At 40.6% G+C, this 22,759-nt stretch overlaps 1 protein-coding gene and 1 pseudogene across 5 annotated transcripts in view; both read right to left on the reverse strand.

Annotated features, from left to right (window-relative positions):
- The window catches only part of COL14A1 (collagen type XIV alpha 1 chain), a 241,550-nt gene extending 219,034 nt beyond the window's left edge, over positions 1 to 22,516 (reverse strand). For 2 of the 5 annotated variants that reach the window (XM_036829890.1, XM_036829894.1), the window contains exons 1-2: positions 22,305 to 22,516; positions 5,208 to 5,333 (exon numbers count right to left, since the gene is read on the reverse strand). In XM_036829890.1, the coding sequence (XP_036685785.1) occupies positions 5,208 to 5,295 (88 nt within the window). In that variant the 5' untranslated portion in view covers positions 5,296 to 5,333; positions 22,305 to 22,516. Of the gene's footprint in view, positions 1 to 5,207; positions 5,334 to 20,757; positions 21,058 to 22,304 lie in introns of those variants that run through there. The other 3 variants (XM_036829891.1, XM_036829889.1, XM_036829893.1) reach the window with 2 other exon arrangements.
- LOC118883803 lies at positions 8,714 to 16,487 on the reverse strand (annotated as a pseudogene).
- Positions 22,517 to 22,759: the final 243 nt, after the last annotated feature.

Genomic DNA, 22,759 nt, shown 5'->3' on the forward strand with positions numbered 1-22,759 from the left:
AAGCCCATGTGCCACAACTACTGAGCCAGCACTCTAGAGCTCATGAGCCACAACAACTGAAGCCCATGTGCCTAGAGCCCGTTCTCCGCAACAAGAGAAGCCACCGCAATGAGAAGCCCGCGCACTGCAACGAAGAGTAGCCCCTGCTTGCTGCAATTACAGAAAGCCCGCGTGCAGCAACAAAGACACAACTCAGCCAATAAATAAATAAATTTATAAAAAGAAAAGTGAGAAGGGAGGTGATCGTGAGTAGGGAAGAACAGAAGATCTTCATTTCAGTGTTCCTTTGTAAAAAGTAGTGTTTCAAGAAATTAATGAGAGTATTCCATTAGAAAGATTTCAGTTGAGTTGAGTTGAACTGAAGTGAAAGAAAGGAAGGAAGGAAGGGCAGAAAATTAGTCCTTTAATACATATTCATATTATGAAATAAAATTTCTTAACTACCTGATAACAGTGAGTCTGACAGAATGACATAAATATTCTTTTTCTGCCTACAAGATTTGATTTCTATGAGAATGATTGCAGTGAAATTCTCTGAGTTTTTTTTATTTTATTTTTTTAATATCTTTACTGGAGTATAATTGCTTTACAATGGTGTGTTAGTTTCTGCTGTATAACAAAGTGAATCAGCTATACATACACATACATCCCCATATCTCTTCCCTCTTCCTTCTCCCTCCCACCCTGCCTAGCCCACCTCTCTAGGTGGACACAAAGCACCAAGCTGATCTCCCTGTGCTATGCGGCTGCTTCCCACTAGCGATCTATTTTACATTTGGTAGTGTATATATGTACATGCCACTCTCTCACTTCGTCCCAGCTTACCCTTCCCCCTCCCTGTGTCCTCAAGTCCATTCTCTATGTCTGCGTCTTTATTCCTGTCCTGCCCCTAGGTTCCTCAGAACCATTTTGGTTTTTTTTTTAGATTCCATATATATGTGTTAGCATATGGTATTTGTTTTTCTCTTTCTAACTTACTTCACTCTGTATGACAGTCTCTAGGTCCATCCACCTCACTACAAATAACTCAGTTTCGTTTCTTTTTATGGCTGAGTAATATTCCATTGTATATATGTGCCACATCTTCTTTATCCATTCATCTGTCAATGGACACTTAGATTGCTTCCATGTCCTGGCTATTGTAAATAGAGCTGCAATGAACATTGTGGTACATGATTCTTTTTGAATTATGGTTTTCTCAGGGTATATGCCCAGTAGTGGGATTGTTGGGTCGTATGGTAGTTCTATTTTTTGTTTTTTGAGGAACCTCCACAGTGTTCTCCATAGTGGCTGTATCAATTTACATTCCCCCCAACAGGGCAAGAGGGTTCCCATTTCTCCACACCCTCTCCAGCATTTATTGTTTGGAGATTTTTTGATGATGGCCATTCTGACCGGTGTGAGGTGATACCTCATTGTAGTTTTGATTTGCATTTCTCTAATGATTACTGATGTTGAGCATGTTTCCATGTGTTTGTTGGCAATCTGTATATCTTCTTTGGAGAAATGTCTATTTAGGTCTTCTGCCCATTTTTGGATTGGGTTGTTTGTTTTTCTGATATTGAGCTGCATGAGCTGCTTATAAATTTTAGAGATTAATCCTTTGTCTGTTGTTTCATTTGCAAATATTTTCTCCCATTCTGAGGGGTGTCTTTTCATCTGCTTTATGGTTTCCTTTGCTGTGCAAAACCTTTTAAGTTTCAGTAAGTCCCATTTGTTTATTTTTGTTTTTATTTCCATTTCTCTAAGAGGTGGGTCAAAAGGATCTTGCAGTGATTTATGTCATAGAGTGTTCTGTCTATGTTTCCTTCTAACAGTTTTATAGTGTCTGGCCTTATATTTAGGTCTTTAATCCATTTTGAGTTTATTTTTGTGTATGGTGTTAGGGAGTGTTCTAATTTCATTCTTTTACAAGTAGCTGTCCGGTTTTCCCAGTACCACTTATTGAAGAGGCTGTCTTTTCTCCATTTTATATTCTTGCCTCCTTTATCAAAGATAAGTTGACCATATGCACGTGGGTTTATCTCTGGGCTTTTCTATCTTGTTCCGTTGATCTATATTTCTGGTTTTGTGGCAGTACCATACTGTCTTGATTAATGTAGCTTTGTCCGAAATCAGGGAGCCTGATTCCTACAGTTCCGTTTTTCTTTCTCAAGATTGCTTTGGCAATTCAGGGTCTTTTGTGTTTCCATACAAATTGTGAAATTTTTTGTTCTAGTTCTGTGAAAAATGCCATTGGTAGTTTGATAGGGATTGCATGGAATCTGTAGATTGCTTTGGGTAGTATAGTCATTTTCACAATGTTGATTCTTCCAATCCAAGAACATGGTATATCTGTCCATCTGTTTGTATCATCTTTACTTTCTTTCATCAGTGTCTTATAATTTTCTGCATACTGGTCTTTTGTCTCCTTAGGTAGGTTTATTCCTAGGTATTTTATTCTTTTTGTTGCAATGGTAAATGGGAGTGTTTTCTTAATTTCTCTTTCAGATTTTTCATCATTAGTGTATAGGAATGCAAGAGATTTCTGTGCATTACTTTTGTATCCTGCTACTTTACCAAATTCATTGATTAGCTCTAGTAGTTTTCTGATGCATCTTTAGGATTCTCTATATATAGTATCATGTCATCTGCAAACAGTGACAGTTTTACTTCTTCTTTTCCGATTTGGATTCCTTTTATTTCTTTTTCTTCTCTGATTGCTGTGGCTAAAACTTCCCAAACTATGTTGAATAATAGTGGTGAGAGTGGGCAACCTTGTCTTGTTCCTGATCTTAGTGGAAATGGTTTCAGTTTTTCACCATTGAGAACGATGCTGTGGGTTTGTCATATATGGCCTTTATTATGTTGAGGTACGTTCCCTCTATGTCCACTTTCTGGAGGGTTTTTATCATCAATGGGTGTGGAATTTTGTCGAAAGCTTTTTCTGCATCTATTGAGATGATCATATGGTTTTTATCCTTCAGTTTGTTAGTATGGTGTATCACATTGATTGATTTGCGTATATTGAAGAATCCTTGCATCCCTGGGATAAACCCCACTTGATCATGGTGTATGATCCTTTTAATGTGCTGTTGGATTCTGTTTGCTAGTATTTTGTTAAGGATTTTTGCATCTATGTTCATCAGTGATATTGGCCTGTAGTTTTCTTTTTTTGTGGCATCTTTGTCTGGTTTTGGTATCAGGGTGATGGTGGCCTCGTAGAATGAGTTTGGGAGTGTTCCTCCCTCTGCTATATTTTGGAAGAGTTTGAGAAGGATAGGTGTTAGCTCTTCTCTAAATGTTTGATAGAATTCGCCTGTGAAGCCATCTGGTCCTGGGCTTTTGTTTGTTGGAAGATTTTTAATCACAGTCTCAATTTCAGTGCTTGTGATTGGTCTGTTTATATTTTCTATTTCTTCCTGGTTCAGTCTCAGAAGGTTGTGCTTTTCTAAGAATTTGTCCATTTCTTCCAGGTTGTCCATTTTATTGGCATATAGTTGCTTGTAGTAATCTCTCATGATCCTTTAAATTATTTGAGCTTAAAGAGAATCTTCCCTCTCAAAAAATACAGCACAACAAAATAAAAATACCCCTGTTCTTTCAGTAACAAGGCTAACCCTGCAGTCGAAGAAGATAACAACTCGACCCTCCTTGGTCTTCTCGTGAAATCCCCGTTTGGGATGTTTATATATTCACAAATGTTGTAATTGGCCGTATCCCACATAGGAAGCCTGACTTCACTATAGAAAAGATGAGTTTGTTGGCTCGCTCTGGGTTCTTGGTGTGTGCCAGAAATCAAGCTTTACACTTAATTTTTGTCTTTAAAGATTTTAACTGACACAAATTAACTTTTGAGTCAAGTTCATGCAAGCATTTATATTTATTATAGAGTTAAGTATATGTATTGAAGCACCTCCTTTGTGCTTGCAAAAAGAAAAATCATGGTTCTGGTATTAAATGTACACACATTTTTGTTCCATGAGATAAGAATAATTATTTCTCCACTGCACTTACAGTGTTTCTGTCAATCTTGCTGCCTTTGTTTTGGCACAAGTCCCAGTGCCTTCCATACAGGGAAAAAGGAGCTAACTTTGAAGTTCAAACCTGTGACCTCAGGCCTGTTTCTTTCTTAAGTAACATATCTTCTTTTCAATGTTTTTCCCCTAAAAGCAAAAACCTAAAGGAAATATAAACTTTGTGTCTAACCAAGATTTTCTTTTAATGATTATAGAATATTTATGCATATCTAGGCAATAGATGGGGGTCCATTGATAAAAGAAAATGGTGGTATTGTTTTTTGCTAGTTGTTGTAATGGGACTGTAGTCATATAAACCATTTGTAAATTGTTTTAAAAACAAGTTGAATATTGATGGATTTGGTTGTTGCCTTTGCTACACACTTTATTTCCTCAAGTAGTTCAGTTGAAGCCAATGCCACTATGGGTTCTAAAGCACCGTCCGTGTTGTCTGGGCATGATCTGTGGTATCTGGGTATGGTCAATGTTATCCTCATTACTTCTCCTGGAGGTTCAGAAGGTTGGCCTATTGACTGAAAAGACGTTGTGGGCTATAAACTCAGGCCACATTTAAAGAACAAAAGCCTGGGTAGAAGGTGCTACAAAGATTTCTAATCTTTAACCTAGGAATCCTGATTGTTGTTAACTTCTTTGCCCTCCTTGCAATGTCAAGACACTTGGGGTGCAGATAGAATCAGTTGGCCCTCTTAGAACTGACTAGACTGAAGCCTCCATTCTGCTTCTTATACTTTTCCACTCGATGCTTCCCAGGATGCCCACTTCCTGTTACCCAGGTATGAAGTGGCAGAAATATTTTGTTGACAGTCTTTTTAAGAGACAAGGCATGATCGAGATACATATATACACACCTTATAGCCCCTTATTAACAGAATTGATTTTGCAAATTTGACTTTACTGATTAAATTTGTATGACATATTCAGAAGCACATTAAAAATGAACTGTTTAACCAACTGCCACAAAATTAATATGCTCAGTCACTGGTGAGGTCGTAACCTTCATCAAAGTTGTGGCACACTTCTACAATGTAAACAGTTAGTAAAACTGAGTAAAAGCCAACATATGACCCTGCCTAAAATCACAGCTGAACCAGTGAAGCACTCTTAAGGTAAATAAAATAAAAAATGATAATCAGAACCAATATGGCCAGACTCCCAGACCCTAATGATTATATTCAACTTTTCCATTACCTTGACCCTGGACATTGGTGCAAAAATAAGCAATTGCCAAAAAAGCTGGAAACAGCCAGTGCTGCATCTTGCACTGAAAGATCTTCATTTTATTTCCTGCTTTTCACATGGGATGTAACATCAGTCCTAGAAACAGAGAACACAGAGATATTTTGAGAAGACTTAAAATAAATTATATGCAGTCATCTAAGACAAACAAGCCAACATGTATTAGTATTGTCAGGAAGTAACTCATTCCTTAGGGCATTGTATATTTCACTCTAAAACGTACACTGATAAAAGAAAGATTTTTGAGAAGATGTTGTAAATGAAGAGAATTATTAGAAATATCTGGGCGAGAAGTTCAGAAGGTGCTCTGTGACTCTTTTGTAAGGCAAAAATAGCACAATGAATTTCCCAGATGGATAAATTCCAAAAGTTGGCCTGAAATGAGCCTTATAATCAGACAGTTACAACTCCCTTGCCAGTCATAAGTATAGATATACAGGACGATTCTTCTAGTGATCAAGGAGCATTTGAAAAACCACTTTGTGCGATTATTAAATCACCACTGAGCTTTCACTTCATTGGGCTGAATAACCCTTAATCTTTTCATCTTTTCTTATAATTTTTTTCTCCATATGTGTGAATCTAAAACTCTTCCAAGATCATCCTTTTCATTAGAATATCAATAAAAGAAAAGCTCCAAGAAAAGGTGAAAGAAATAAAAAAGGGGGAAATTAAGGAAGGAAAAGAAGGAAGGAGGGAGGGTAGGAAGGACGGAGGGAAAGAAGAGGGGGGAAAGTGTGAATGTTTGGGGTTAATTTAAAAGGCCAGTCTACAAGTGCTTGACTACAATTCTATTGCAAGCCATTACAGAGGAGAAATTCTGAGTCTTTACCTCAGAAATTAAGACATCTCAAAAGTTTTCTTCTATCCAGGGCATTTTTTGAAGTAGGTATGATTATAATATTGATTTACAGATAAGGAAAATGAGGCACAGAGAGTTTCCCCAAGTCACATAGATAGTGAGTTCAGGATCCAGGATTTCAGCCCACACAGACAATCAGACATGGTAGAAGCATCTTAGGAAAATGCTTCTAAAGTATCACACTTCATATCGCTTTCTTTTCATTTTAAAATATCTTTTCTCACTCTGAATACAAAAATAATGAGTTTAATCATAGAAAATTAGAAAATACAAGAAAGCACAGCAAAGAGTATGTGCGAATATTTGCTGATGACATAAATGTCCTGTTACAATATGCATGGCAATATCGCAACTTATTTATTATCTAGCTTTATTTGGAAATTTAGATTGTTTCTAAATTTCCCTACAACATGTAACACTGCAATGACAATCCTTATTCACATCTCTTTGAATACATGACTATTGATTTCTTTGGCTAAATTCCCAATTGTAGAACTGTTGGGTAAAACAAGATGTTTTTTTTAAAGGTTTTTAAAACATAGGTACATAATGTCTTATACTGATTGCCACTTCTATCAGCATCTTATATGAGTACCAAATCACATCACTTCCATCATCACAGGGGTTCATTGCTTTCAACATATCCTGATTTGACAGGTAAAATGTGATTATCAGAATATCATCTTAATTTGTTTTTTTTTATAATCAGTAAAATGTAACATTTTGTGTTTGTTAGCTACTTATACTTTTTATAAAATACCTGTTCATATATTTCACCCATTTTCTCATTGATTTGTAAGAACTCTTTATATATTATTAATTTTAACATATATACTGCAGTATTTTTCAAGTTTGTTTTTGACCTTTCAATTTTGTTTTATTGGGTCAAGATTTTTTTTTTTAATCAAGGCATCTGATTTGATCTTTTTCTTTATGGTTTCTGATTCAGTGTCATGGGTAAAATCGTTTTTTCCATCTCAAGGTATATTTCTAGTTATCTTAATTTTTTAATTCCAGTTGTGAATGGAAACCTGATTATTTTTTAATACAGAAAAGATAGTGATTTTTATGTTTATTTTATAGTAGGCCACCATTCTGAACTCTTACTCTATATTTTTTCAATTTAATCTCTTGTATTTTCCAGGTTGACAATTGCAACCCCCGTGTGTGTGTGTGTGTGTGTGTGTGTCTGTGAGTGTGTGTGTGTTTAATTATATAGGCCAGGAGTTTTAAAACCATTATCTTACAAGGAATGCCTCAAATATTTCATCATTAAGTATATTGCTAGTAGTTAGATTGAGATATATTGTCTCTTTCTGTTAAAAAATAAATTCTTGACTTTTTACTGGGCATTTTTTTTTCAACCAGGAATGAATGCTGAATCTTGCCTTTTTGCTGTTTCATCTATGGAGACGTTCATGTTTTTCATCTATACCTCTTAGTGTAATTCATTACTTTGGTAGTGTCTAGTATTAATCTATCCTTGAAACACAGAAATAAATCCTGCCTGTTCATGGAAATTACTGGGGGTTTTTTTTAACTTTAATGTAATTATAATGTTTTAGCTTTCAGCCAAGCCATTTTCAAATAGATGACAGAGTCATATTATTTCTTTCAAGAAGATTCTGTAACATTTGAGCTATTGGTTGCTTATGGTCTAATTAAACTCTTCAAACTGAAAGGATGGAAGCAGAATTGTTTGAAATAACAAAGACAGTAATAGAGCAAAAGAATCCTTCTCTCTAACTCCTAAGGAACTAACCAAATGCAAGCACTCTTTGTTAAATGTTAATGATTTTTCAAATGTTTTAAACTTTAAAATACCTATAATTTTCTCTGTTATAGATATATGTCTGTGGTGGCAGAAAATAAAAGTAAATGAATTCAAGTTACCTATTTGCAAATTAAAAATGAATATAATTGATTGCAGGACTCAAAAATTGGATATTAATTCTTCTTGAGAAACAAGAGTGAGTACTATTCTAGGTGACATTTATCCCCAAATGGAAGAGTATGGGTTTTAAAAAAATTATTATTACAGTGATATTGTATGCCACATTAAATTTATCTAGTATTTTCATACTATTACCTCTTCAAGAACTTTGATAGATCTGGATAAAACCCCTTCTGTAGCTTTGGATTATATCTAGTGGAGCTATCTTTTAGTTTCCAAAGCTTGGGAGGAGACTCTGACCCTTGCATGTTTTTTAAAGCAATCAATATTGCTTATTTAATCCAAGTATTTGTAACATTGCTATCATGTTACTTTTTCCCAATCCTGGCTGCTGTTCTTTTGAGAGATGCTACACTGGCACGTTCTTTGAAACAACATATGTAATCTAGTGAAGCGCATGTCAGCCAGGCTTTAGGCTGGAGCCAGTCTTGGGAAATATTTTTCAAACATTCCTGCTTCCACCCTTTCAGTTTGAAGAGTTTAATTAGAAAACTGCACTGAGTGAGTACTGAGTCCTATAAGAGTGAGTCCTACTATTCTCAGATTCTGTGAATAAAATGAGTAGGAGGATTAGTACAGCCTTCAGGTAGCAGCTATAGATGCTAAAACCTCTGATGACCTACTTCAGTGAGCTTTCACATGTTAGGATCTGGTCTCTGCCTTCCTTGGGGGCACCTGGGGCCTGGCCTTGCTAGCAATACCACACCGGGCTCTGAGGCTCAGCCAATCTTCTCTGGGTGAGGAAGTGTGAAGGCCACTGTAGATCTCAGTCAAGGCTAAGATAGTGATTTCTTTCTTTTCTATGTAAAATCATAGTTATCCCGCTTTCTTGGCTTCCTCTAACTCCCCCAAGGCCATTCACTGCTCTTGAGAAAGGATTCCTTTTTCAAGGACCCTCGTTCCTCCATGATCCAGTCCAGCACCATGTGACTGTTCATCTTTTCATCCAGGGAATACTGGAAATAGTAGATGACTTCCGGTCAGGAATGCTTTGTTTCACAAAGGGCTTTTTGGCTTCCTTTCCAGTGCAATAGTTGGAAAACGGTCATCAGCTCTTGAAATAAACATGGTTGTCCCAGTGTTTAACTAACATGGAGTCATAGGCTTTGATGCAGATGCTGGAGTCATCAGTGCATCTAGCGTGCCTCTGATGCCGCAACTGTTTCCTGAATACTTTCCATAATGAATTCTTTGGTGTGATCCTTCTAAAGGGCAGCTCACTGAAGAAGGAGTTGACTGGGACAACTTTAGCGGCATCCCATCAGGCCTCAGCTCTACCTAAGCAGCACTGAAAATTGCCAAAACAGTGTCCCCCCGGGAGGGTCACATAACTCACAAAGGAAGGTCTAGGGGATGACATGGACCTGTAGACCACTGCGGCTTCACTTGGGAGTGCAACCCTTTGCTGCTGCTTGCTTTTCCAAAGTTCCTGTAACACTGAGACAATACTGAAGTCTTCAGAGGTGAGAGCCAGATCTCTCTGAGGCAAGAGCTGAGCAATGTAGTGTCTGAGGGATTCCAAGGTTATGTCCACCTTCAGTCTGCAATGTAAGCCTTCTGCAGAGCACTTCCAGGCTTGAATTCTTTCAGTCCTGGACTGAGTCTGTGCAGCTCACTGATGCATTGGATTACCAAAGAATCCCTTTAACATCTGCCAATCAGACATTTTCCAGAGTCTAAAGACTCCTCAGGGCACCCTCCTCCCGGGCTAACTGATCTTTGTTGTATCAGTATATTATTGTTTTTATATCATGTTGACTTTGTATAGCTGCTTTTTTGGATCTATGTTAATAACCAAAATTGACTAAGAGTTTTCTTTTCTTAAAAGGTTTGGTGTCAAGATTATTCTAGCTTCATAAAAAAAAGTTAGAAAGGTTTCCATTTTTTTATTGTGCCGTAATAGTTTAAGTAGCATGAGAATGATCTACTCTATGATAGCCTATGAATAATTTGAGTGAGAAAATCATATGGGCCTATTCCCTTTCTGAAGCTAATTCCTACACAACTTTAAAAATATATTTTGCCTTATTTATAAATCTACTTAGCTTTTTTATTTCTTGGTTTTAGTTTGGATATTTTCCCATAAAGTTATTCTTTTAATTTTGATTTTCAAATTGATTAGCACAGAGTTGTGTGATCTCTCAAATTACAACCTATCTTTTCTTGTTATAGCTCCATTATCAGTATTAAAGTGATGTGTTTCTGACTTTCTCTTTTCTCTCCAAAATAGATAAGCTATATATATTTGTCCAGATTGTAATTTTTTTGAGAATAGTTTTTTTTATTTGCCAGTATTATTTTTTGATTTCTAATTTATTTAGTTCTGTATTTATCTTTGCTTTTCTGCCCTTTTTTAAATATTTATTTTATTTATTTATTTATTTTGGCTGAGCCGGGTCTTTGTTTTGGCACGCGGGATCCTTTAGTTGCAACACGCGGGCTCATAGTTGCAGCATGTGGACTCTTAGTTGCGTCATGCATGTGGGATCTAGTTCCCCAACAAGGGATGGAACCCGGGCCCCCTGCACTGGGAGTGTAGTCTTACCCGCTGGACCACCAGGGAAGTCCTGCTCTTATGTTTTTAATTTTTGTTGTTCTTTTTGTTTATTTAATCCTTAATTAATGTAATATTCTTTATTTGAGGCCATAATTTTTCTCTGAATATGCTTTGGCAGCAACATACAAACTTTAATTTCCTTTTTAACCCAAGAGTTATTTCAGTGAAGGTAGCAAAGCATAATTCTATGAATCTTCAAAACAATATGATTCAATATGATTCATGTACTTAAACTTATTCTGGTTTTATTCCAGAGTGATACAGTATGTCCAGAGGAATAAATTAATTATATTCCTTCAAGCAATCATTCATTAAAAAAATCTTTTGGCAACCACTTTTTATAATATCCAGTGACAGTCTAGTGTGCAATTCTTTTGTATTGCCAATTAAAGGAAGATCCACATGCTTTGATAATCATAGAAATAATCAAGTTAAGATCCTATAAAAAAATTAAAGAATGTATTCATTTGTATTTAGGGATCCAAAAAACATCTCCCCCAACCAGCCTACCATACTTCCAAAATGCTAATTACTAAAGAATATTTTCTTAAATTAAGACTTTCACATACTGGAAGCCCCTTAAAATTCAATGGAATAGGCAACACTTTGAGTGACTACTTTGTATGTAATATATATGGCATTTTAGTCTGGATGAATTTATTATTAATTTATTACAGATTAATAAACCAACTATTTGTCAGAGCACAGAAGAAATGGGACAAATGGAGAGTGAATTTAGATAAAATACAGGGGGAAAGGCCCTGAGGCATCTAGAGAACCCTAACCCCACCCAGGCAAGTAGAACAAGAGCAGGTGGGTTATCCAAAGGAATGTGAATCACTCTTTTGTTCTTTTGTATACAGAAGGCTTGAATACAGGGGATTTGAAAGGATAGGGGAGTAGGCGTCAGCCCTATCATGATCAAGACCGTGATACCCAAAGAAAACCACAGAAGTAGAATCACTCTCTCAACTCAAACGAAATATTCTTTCTAAGATTTTGTTCCCCAAACATAACCACAGGTTTCATCCAGAACAGGACAAAGGGAAGGAGAGGTAAGAAAACAATTTGTCTTTTTGGCATGCCCTTTAAGATCAGGGACTTTTATCAGATATCACACAATACTATGTTAACATAGTAGAGAAAGTCCTTTTACAAGCCACAGTCCAATAGTCTTTCTCTTTCTCATCAAAACACTGCAGTTCCTGTGTCCAGGTGTTTTGAAGCAATACTTAACATGCCACATTAGAAGTTAATCTGCATTTCACACAATTTAAATAAATAAATAAACAAACCAATGAATTAGTGCTACCCTAATCTTGGCGACCTTTTTTGAAAACTGCGTATTATTCATATGGAAAAAAAACTGTAGCCCTAGCTTATCTTTAAATTCTTCCTTTTTTGTTGTTTATTTTAAATTAGGATGAGTAATACCATATTGGGAGAAGTGGAATTTTAGTTTTCCCAAGGTTTTCTGCCAAGTCTCTTTTTTGGACAGTAAAATAAGGGCAAGAAAAAAATCCCAATTCCTATTAAAGTGCCATGAGATATTTTAACATTTACCAAAATATCAAAGCCTAATTTGTTGAAACTTTGCCTAAAACCTTGCACAAAACAAATAACTCTGCCTTAATTTTTTTTTTTTTTTTTTTTTTTTGGTTTAAAAACATCATGTTAGAAGTGGCTATCTAGCTCTAAGTTCGGAAGGTATAAACCCAATTTGGGGAAAGTTGATAATCTTTAGTACAAGTTTTCTCGGAACACTGTCACGGGATTATGTAATCAGTAACTTAAAACTATCCCCATTAGGACTAATTGACCCTTCTTCTACTTCATATGTTTGTTTTATTTAATCGCATTTATACAACTAAGTTTAACAAGGAGCAAAGCCCCTGTGCAAGCCAGTTTTATCAAAATCCCTTAAAATATTTATCATAAAGTTTTTGTAAACTACTCATATAAACACACACACACACACACACACAGACTTGCACACATATATACCCAAACCTTGGATAATGTTCTACTCAGTCAGTGCTGACATACAAAAAACCATAAACTTAAACAAAATTGTTGCCAGCCAACTGGCACACCAGGCCCTGAGAGAGACTGTTATTTGTAATATCAGAATCTTCATTCCAACAATCACTAATGAGAGTCCTACTATGTAACCAAAGCTCTCTACTCTAAGGGAGATACAAAATTTCATACTATATGATCCCTGCCTTCAGTCAACTCACTTACAGTTTTATTGAAAAAGAAGACTGCAAGCAAATATATTGCCAAGCTAAATGAAATAAGTATGAAATAGAACAAAGAGTTAGCACAAACTGGAGATATGAATAAAAAAACTGGGAGCTAGGAAGACAGATCTGCCAATAATTTGCTAGGGGTCCTTGACTAACTAGTTTGACCACTCCATGACTTGATTTCTTTATCAGTAAAATGTGCAAGTGAACATCTGCCTGATAGGATGATTGTGATAATGTAAATAATGTACTTAGAAACACAGGAAGCTCTCAAAAAGTTCTAACTAGTAACATGTTAGGAACAGGTTGCAAGGACACAAAGGAAAAGGGAATGATAATCATCAATGAATTTACTACTTGGGTAGATACTAAAGGAGGAAAAGACTCAAGAAGTGTTTATCAGGACTTCTCTGGTGGTCCAGTGGGTAAGACTCCGCACTCCCAATGCAGGGGGCCCAGGTTTGATCCCTGGTCGGGGAACTAGATCCCACATGCATGCTGCAACTAAGAAGTCCGCATGCCGCAGCTAAGAAGTCTGCATGCCACAACTAAGAGTCCACATGCCACAACTGAGTCCACATGCTACAACTAAGAGTCTGCATGCCACAACTAAGAGTCCTCAGGCCACAAGTAAGAGCCCACATGCTACAACTAAAAGATCCTGCATGCCGCAACTAAACATGCCACAACGAAGATCCCACGTGCCATAACTAAGACCCAGTGCAGCCAAAATAAATATTAAAAAAAAAGAACACTTTATCTCCACCATCTAATGAAGGTTGTGGGACTAACTTGGCATAAAGGTTTAGGCAAAAACGGAAGATCCAAATAATGACAGAGGCACAATTATTTGCATGGGTGAACTACTTTAAACTTTTCTAATTACATTCCTATCCATTTTTTATCATTTTCCAGATGACAGTTCTATACAGGTTCAAAATAATCAAACATCTGAAGATCTGGAAGATTTGACTTAAGAGCAATTCATTGACTAAAAAGAAGACTTAGCAGTTTTAGTTAACAAGCCCATGCAAAGAAAATTTGAAAGAAATGGGAATGATTAAGCATGATTTAAGCCTAGGAAAAAAAAGAATCGGAGGCACATAATGGATGTCTTCAAATATTTGAAGGGCTTTCACATAGAAGACAAAACAAGATTATTTTGTGCAGCTTCTGCAAATAGAACTCGAATCAATGGACTGAGCCACAGAGATGCGGATTTGGATATAAAAATTCTCTAACAACTAGAATGCCTTCTTCACTTTTATTAGAAGTTCTGAGGCAGAAGCTGGCTAAGTTTTACCCGTGAGAGGTGTTATAGAAGAGATTCCTCGATTTGTGGGCAGGGGAACTGGACAAAATGACCTTTAAGTCTGAACTCTTTCTGGACTCTACATTATTAATACTTTGATATCAATTTTATAGGAGAATTTTACAGTGAATTGATGATCTAGGTCATACGGATTTACAGATAAGAAAGCAAAGACTAAAAACAGGGCTAACGTCTTAGCCCAGTGTGTTGACATGTTTAGTATTCCTTATTTCATCTCTCTAGTGAAAATACCACCCTCCTTACACCCAGAATAACCAAAAGGGTTTTCAGGATTAGTTCATGAGGTCCACGTAAAAACAAGCCCTAGAGGAAGTCAGTGGTTATCACTCTTCTCTGTTAGCATCAGGACACAGGAGAAAACAACTCTAATTTAGAAATAAAGACCTAGTTGTGTTACTATTAGCTTGGTGACTAGCCTTTTTCCCCCTGCAAGAACTCCCCACTGTGCATGGCATTGTGATTAGAAATCAAGTGGAAAGCCACAATCTTATTAGCATGAAGTGTCAAAGGGTAGAAGAGTTCAGGAATGCCAGAGACTGGAAATTGAGAAGGAGTGCGTCAGAAAAGAGAGAGCCACAAGTAGGGGGAATCAGCTCTGCATAAAAACGGCCCTTGGGACTTCCCTGGTGGTCCAGTGCGTAAGACTCTGTGCTCCTAATGCAGGGGGCCTGGGGTTCAATCCCTGGTTGGGGAACTAGATCCCACATGCATACGGCAACTAAGAGTCCACATGTTGCAACCAGGAAGCCTGCATGCCACAACTAAAAGATCCCACACCTGGCAATGAAAATCCCATGTGCTGCAACTAAGACCTGGCACAGCCTAAATAAATAAGTAAATAAATAAATAAATATTAAAAAAAAGAATAAAAACGTCCCTCAAGTTCTGGACAATTCAGAATAAAGGGTCAATTAATCAAGAAAAGTTAACAATCATAAATGAGTACGCGCTTAATAATAGAGTTTCAAAATACACAAAGCAAAAACTGATAGAACCAAAGAAATAAATAATAAGCAAAGTTAGAGATGTTAACAATCCCCTCAGGAACTGATTGAACAACTAGACAAAATAGCAGTAAGAATATAGAAGATGTGAACCACTCTATCAACTAGTAATTGATATTTATTGAACACTACATCCAAAAACTGCAGAATATTCTTTTTTAAAAAAATTTCTTATAAAATAGGTCATATTCTGCATCCTAAAATGAGACAATAAATTCCAAAAGACTCAAAGTTTGCAGAGTATGTTTTCTGACAACAACAGAATTAAATTAGATATCAATCATAATAAAATATCTTTACAAATTCAAAATATTTGGAAATTAAACAGCATGCTTCTATTTAATCCATGGGTAAAAGGAGAAATCACAATGCAAATTTTTAAAATAGTTGGAAGGGAAAAAATATAAAAAGATAACACATGAAAATTTGTGGGATGCAACTAAAGGATTAGAGAGAAATATTTACATAAAAAAAGAAGAAATTTAAAAATCAATGATCTAATTTTCTACTTAAAGAAGCTAAAAAAAGAAGAGCAAATTAAAATCCTAATTAAGTTGGAAAAGGGATTAATAAAGATAAGCATAAAACCCAAAAATACATAAAATAAATATTAGTAAAAATTAACAAGGCCAAAATTTGCTTCTTTAAAATATTAATAAAATTGAAAAATCTTTAGAAAGAGTGATCAATCTCCAACAGACTGCATTGGCCTCTTATCCCATTATAACTCTCCAGCTAACTTCATGGCCCCAGTAACTTTACTTCCTTTGTCTTGGGTAACATAATACATCTAGATGGGCAGTTTAACCCATAATCAAAAAAGTTCAAAGTGCATGACAGTCAATCAATAAATATTGATTGATTTAATGATCAATGATTGAATGACCAGGGCTGATGTGTACAGTTCACAGTTGATGCACCGCACAACTTGCAATTGGCCTAGGGCAAGTAATGCTTGAAATTAGCAGACATTCTCTCCAACTTGTATGCAAAACTGTTTTCCAGAGGAAAGGATACTGTTTTCTTCTCCCAATAGCATGGGTCTGCCCAGAGGTACCTTTTACTAGTTCACAGAAAGACCCCATGTAGGATCATAGCAGCCCAGTGAATGGCTCAAATGCAAGGGATATGTCTGCAGATCACCCTCAGAAATGTAGCTGTTCAGTCTTAAACTAGGTTGCTGTAAGTCCTACATGGCAGAAGGCAGAACCACTCCAAAAGTATGGCAAATTGGAGACTCTCCTTGACTCAGGAATGTTCTATTACCCGCCATTTTTTTTTTAAGGACTGACATAGCTTCTTGGTCAAAGAAATGAGAGTTGCTTTTAAATAAACTCTCTATCTACAAGCAGCATAAAGGGCAGCTGCACATCTCAGTGTAGACATCTCATCCTTTAGAAAGGCTTCCCTGATCTTCCGAGTATGGGCCAGATGCTCCTTCTGTGTTTCCTACAGTAGTAATCTTTATTTTCCATTCTAAACCTACAGTAGAACATCATTTTTTGATATCGATTCAGTGTGCTCCCCTTTGCAAAAGCAGACAGAAAGCCATTGAGGAGGAAATCTTTATCCAGTAAAAGATCCCCTGAGCACCTCTAGTTATAGACACCACCTGTGAAACTCAGATGAACTCAGCCAAGCCTGGCCTCCCTCTGGATCAATTTTCATAAACAACCCAGGTTATCTCTAGGAGGAAAAAGACTAAACACTGCTCCCTAAAATTAAAAGTTAGGGACCCTTGGTGGTGAGCTCCAACAAAGGCCCACTGGTAGAAAAGTTCTTCGAGAGCACTGATTTTAAAAAATTACCTTGAAGTATAAAATAAAAATTAAATTAAAAAAAATTACCTTGAAGAAATGTGTGGAGTCTAGACTCAAAGCCCCAACTTAAATAGACACTCAGTTCTCAGAATTTCCTGAGAATTTCCTTTCTAGTCACAATCCCCTCAAAAAGTGGAGCAGAGAAAGAGAGAAGAGGAAATGTGGGAAGAAGAAGAAAAAAGAAGCAGGAGACAAGAGAAACCAGTTTTGTCTTCCCGACTCTGTACTAAATCATTTTAGGCCTTAAAATGTAGGGTGGCTATGTTATCCCCGTTTTCTAGAAGAGAAAACTGAAGCCCAGAGAGGTTAAGGAACATGGGTAGGGGCACAGAACAAGCAAGTGTAGATTTCACCCACACCTCTCTGCCTTCCATCCTCCATTTCAGCTCCCAGACTTGTATGGCCTCAGTTGATGTCATCCATTTACAGTCACACACCCTTGAAGTAAAGGGTCACTTCACCCTTCCCCACCAAAGAAGCTGACGGAGAAATGGGGTCTGGGTTCAAATCTCATACAGACTTTTCTTAGTCATGTATCTGGCACTTGCTGGCTTTGCAACCCCAGGCGAGGTAGTTTACATCCCCGAAGCTCAGTGATCCTATCTCTAAAAGAAGGAGAATATTTACTTCCACAGGTAACTGGGGGGCTTAAACGTGTTTCTGAAAAAGAAAAGGGCAGGTACCCAACAGGGACTCGAAACACATGCCAGCACTTCCTCGACTACACACACCCATCTCCCCACTAGAACAGGATAAGGCTTGGTCTTCACAAGGCTTGTTCTATATAGAAGAGTAACTGGGGCCCTGCCACTTTTTATTTAGTTAGTTACCAAAGAGAAGGAGAAACAAGAAGAGACTGTTTTCCTGCTGTCCAGCGCTATCAGAGGCAAATCTGTCAAAGAGGAAGTTTGTTTTTGTCCCTTTCCCTTAAACTTTCCTCTTCTCCCCTCCCCCACCCCACCCATCCCACTGTTCCCCTTGGTCATTTATCATTTGTTCTCTACAGACTGTCATAATCCCAGATAATTTGTTAGCTCCAAACACCACCACCTCAGCCTGCAACAATTCAGGAAGGCCCTTGTCCTTTAAAGGAACCTTGGGTTACACTCGACTGGCCTGGAAAACAGCAGTCATTTGGCTGAGTTTGGATTAAAACGACAGCAAATGTGGCTCTAGAGTCACATAACTGCAAAGACTCTCAGCTCAAAACAGGCAAAAGATCTTTGTGTATTACTAGGTGACACTAGGAAGTATTTAAGAGTCAAAGGGAATGTACCCCAATGAGCCCTTTTTTGCTGGGCTGGGGCTTGTTCCAGTGCCCCTCAAATCATACGAATTTGCTCAGCCCTTTCTTTAAGGCCAGCCCTGGCTGATTCCAAAAACCAAGAGCTTCATGGAAGGCCCAGAGTTCTCTGAAATCCACAGCTGGACCATTAGCAGCAGGAAAAATGCCAAAGGACTCCTCCCATCAATCCTAAAGCCTGGGACCTGCCCAAAACCGCTCCAGGAATCCTGATGGGTTCCAAGGAATCCTTCCCAGGGAATTACTGAGAGGCCTCACCGGTGTGGTTCTTGTCCTTTCAAAGGGACCCCCAGGAGGTCAGGGATGTAGTGGAGATTCAGGTCTGTCCTGGCTCAGGGCTCCCCAGGCAGAAGGAGGTGATGCCCAATGCTTAGTGAGAGAGTATCCTGTACATAATGGATAAACCTTGAAAACATTTTACTAGGTGAAAGAAGCCAGTCACAAAGGATCACACACATATTGTATGCTTCCATTTACATGAAATGTCAGCAGAAAGTAGATGAGTGGTTGCCAAGGGTGTTGGGGGGGCGAGGTTGGGAAGAAATGGGGAGTTTCTGCTAATAGGTACAGAATTTTTTTTTTGGGGGAGTGATAAAAATCTTCTAAAATTGATTGTGGTGATGGTTGCACAGCTCCGTGAATATACTAAAAAACCACCGAATTGCACACGTGTGTGGTATATGATCTATATCTCAATAAAGCTGTTTCTTCAAAAAAATACTATCCTGAAGTCTATCTTACAGTAACCACACCCTTGGGACCAGGTTCAAAGGAAATCCATCCAAGTTGCTCTTTTGAAACAACTCAAAATCCAAATGCTATCCATGCATTAATTCATTCACTCATTTTACATTTACCAGTAAGTTCTCTGTGGGCAGAACTGGACCACCTTGTCAGAAACACACCACCAGCTCTCCCCACTGCATCCAGCTTAAGCCGGTTTGCTGGATGTGAGCAGGGCCTCTTTATCACATGCCGCAACCAGGAAGGGCCCCCCCTTGACTCTCTGTAGCTGAGGAGCCCCAGAGCCTGTAAGAGGGGAGTTTCGGGGAAACTCTTTCTCATTTCTGCTCCCCACAGAGCCACCAATGTCTTATCCTCATATTTCTTTGTTTCTGCCCCCTCCCACCCCCTTCTACTGCTGCAGGCAGCTGACTCTCCAAAATTTCCAGAAGGGAATCCAAAACTTCCAGAGGGAATGAGTCTCTCAGCTGTAGCTCCAGAAGCAGTTTTCGGGGAGGCGGAGGGGCAGATCCAGGCCACTGTGAGAGCTGCACGCAAGCTCCATTTGCACAGTTGCCCTAAGGACAAGCCGAAAGCCTAAGCACAATGCGCGACCCCGGGTCAATGCTGAGCTTCGCGCGCCGCAGGGCGGAGCCTCCCACAGAGGACCCAAGAACCCAGCTCCTGAATCAGAGTGCCCGTGTCCTGCACTTGCAGGCAGCGTTCAGACCCTTGCTTAGGACTAAGGCCACTCCAGTGGCACAACGCCGGCTCCCCTTGGCCGGGCCCTAACCCTGTCTTGACTGTGCGCTGTGCACGCTAAAGCCAAGCTCGGCCAGATGCACCTCCGCCCAGGCGCTGCGTACTAGAGCGCTTGAAGCCGCGAGCAGTTCAGAGGGATGAAAGGGGCGGGTGGGGGGATGGGGGGGTTGGAAAAGCCAGGGCAGAGAAGACCCTCCAGCACCACAGCCTGGTGGTGCATCTGAAAGCTGCAACCTCCTGGGTCCAGACACCAAAGTAAAACGCGCGAAGCATCCGGGTTTCCTGGCGTGGGCGAGCTATCACTACGTGGAAGAGCTATGACTACTGCCAACATCCTGCATCGAGGCACTCCGTTTGCTTCCTCCTCTTTTCGCTAGCACCTGGTCCCCAGCGCGGGTCACCCACGGGGATCTAGGTGAGTTTCGTACCCCATAGTCTCCATCGACTGTTTTCCCAAGCGACACTTAATACAATCTAAATAAAAACAGCGTGCTTTCTGTTTACATATAGCTCTCCAAAACAATCCCTAAGCCCCTTTCTCAACGGAATGGTCGCCTTTACGAAGCCCCTTCTACTTGGAAATTCTGGAGTCTCCACTGTCTCGAAGCCAAACCCGCTCCTTCCCGCCGAGCACTGACAGCGCCCAAGTACAAGGGGGAAAGCTCCTGAGAGCAACCCAGGGCATCTTCACTGTCTACATTTGCATCACGCAGTGCCTCCAATCTCTCTGCCCAGTGACCCCCTGCGAAGAGGCACCCGGGTGCACCTTCCCATCGCACCTCAAACGTCCCCGGGCCATCCCAGGCGCGCGTGAAGAGAAGGTTCATGGAATTGCACGGCGTCTGCAGGTGGCTCGCCCTCTCCACTTTCCCTTCCTCAAGAGTAGACTTTTCAAAGCCGACCCGAAAGAAGAGCAGAGAAAGATTGGAACTGACCTGTGCAGGATGAGATTCCAGCCCAGGTAGGGGACCTCTCCGTGCCTAGGGAAGATCCAAGTTCCGCCGCGAATTGGTTCTTGGCGGCGCACGGGTCTCGCGCGCTTCCCGCCGTGCGCCCCTTTCAATTAGCCTTTCTCCCTCTCCCTCTCCTCTACCCGCTTCTGCTCCCACCCCCGGCCGCTCAAAGCTGCCTCCTCCTCTCCAGAGCTTCCCTCCTGCTAGGCGCCCGGGATCAGATAAGAGGAAAGGAAGGCCCGCTGGCAGCCAATTATAGAGCGGAAGGTGGCTGCGGGGGGAGGTGGGAGGCAGGCCTAAGTCCTTAACGCACCCCCCCCCACTTCTCTCCTCCTCTTCTCCTCCAGCCCGGCCCCACTAGAGATGCTCTGAGGGGCCCGCCCAGCGCCAAAGGCGCGCCAGCCCAGACCTGGCGGCCGCCCCAGGTGCGGGCCGCAGCCGGGTGAACGGTGCCGGGAAAGAGCCGCTTTTGCCCCTCCACTCGCACCGAGGCTAGCGTGCGGCTGGCTGCTTTGCGAGGTCTGCAGCCCTCGCGGACGCAGGTGCTGCGTGCCCGCTTCCCCATTCCCAAAGACCAGCCTCGTCAAGGACCCCGCGCTCGGGGGGCCGGTACCCCCTATAAAGGGGTAGCCTGCCTTGGGACTTCCCTGGCGGGCCAGTGGTTAAGACTCCGCGCTTCCACTGCAGGGGGCGCGGGTTCGAGCCCTGGTCGGGGAACTAAGATACCACCAAAAAAACCCCCCCAAAAACAAGGGGTACCCTTCCTTCCTTCCTTCTTCTGAACGAGGGCTATAAAATGCCAAAGCAGAGATGTTCAAACTTTAATGTGCAGGAGAATCACCTGCGAATGTTGAAATAGACATTTTTGGTGTTTAAAAGGACGAATGTCGGCTGTGTCCGGTGGTTGGACTTCTTAAACTGCATATGCTCCCTCGTAGAGATCCTGTCTCAACAGGTCTGGGCTGAGGCCAGGGACTCTGCATTTATCAAACACCCTGGTGGTTCTGATACATGCAGGCCGCCCTCCAAGAGGCTCTGCTTGAGCTGTGAAGCCCACAAGGCGCGCCAGAGCCCCGCGCCAGGTCTCCAGGGACTCGGCCCTGCGCAGTCATCCCCTGGGCCCCCTTGGAAAGTCATCCTCGTTACTCATTTTTTAACCTCACGAACAGCTTCCCACCCCCTCCCGCGGCGTCTTAACAATCCAGCTTGTTGTGTGCGCACAAATGTTGGGGGCTGGGAGGTATAAAAACTAAGTGTTTATCAAGAAGCCACTTTTGTGAGAAAATACCCTCTCGCCTTGGAAAACTGCAGAGGGTATTTCACCACCGTTAAAGGCTGGTGATGGCGAAGAGAGAAAGGGCAGGCGGTGCTCTTAAAAGGTCCCCGAACCTGCTACCACCCTGCTCAGCCCAGAATACAGAAAGAGGGGCTGTGACCCATCCACCCCCTTTCAAGGGGGTCCTTCGGATATTCTAACCTTCCCAAGCCACCTCCTCTGCTTTCCCCGAATTTGCTGGTATTCGCATCACCTTGTCCACGCTCTGAACTTCCCCGCTTGTCCTGCGATTGGAGTGCAAAGGGCCCTCTGCATCTCCCACCGCCGCCCTGCGTCTGTCGGTCCCTTTCCGAACGGGCCGCAGGTCTGCCACAGGACAGGGCCCGAGCTAGGCGCCGTTTTGCTTCCGCGCTTCACTGAACGTGATTCTCCCCGGTCAGGCAGCCAGCGCGACTTCTTAGCAGACAGGGCCTAATTCCGAGGGTTCCCTTCGCTGAGCTGCGAACATGCGAGCGCCACCTGGTGTCTGCGACTGGGAGTTCGAGATAGGGCGGGAACTGGAAAGCTATCCATCCATCCTAGATTGACACGGAGGGACCAGAATTCCTGAAATTCAGTACTTATAGCTGGAGAAAACTACCACTTTAGTTAGATCTCCTTTCCTCTGCCCACCCCCAAACGAGTGCCTACTACCATCATACTCTGCCC

The sequence above is a fragment of the Balaenoptera musculus genome, chromosome 17 (genome assembly GCF_009873245.2).
Source record: "Balaenoptera musculus isolate JJ_BM4_2016_0621 chromosome 17, mBalMus1.pri.v3, whole genome shotgun sequence".
Lineage (NCBI taxonomy): Eukaryota > Metazoa > Chordata > Mammalia > Artiodactyla > Balaenopteridae > Balaenoptera > Balaenoptera musculus.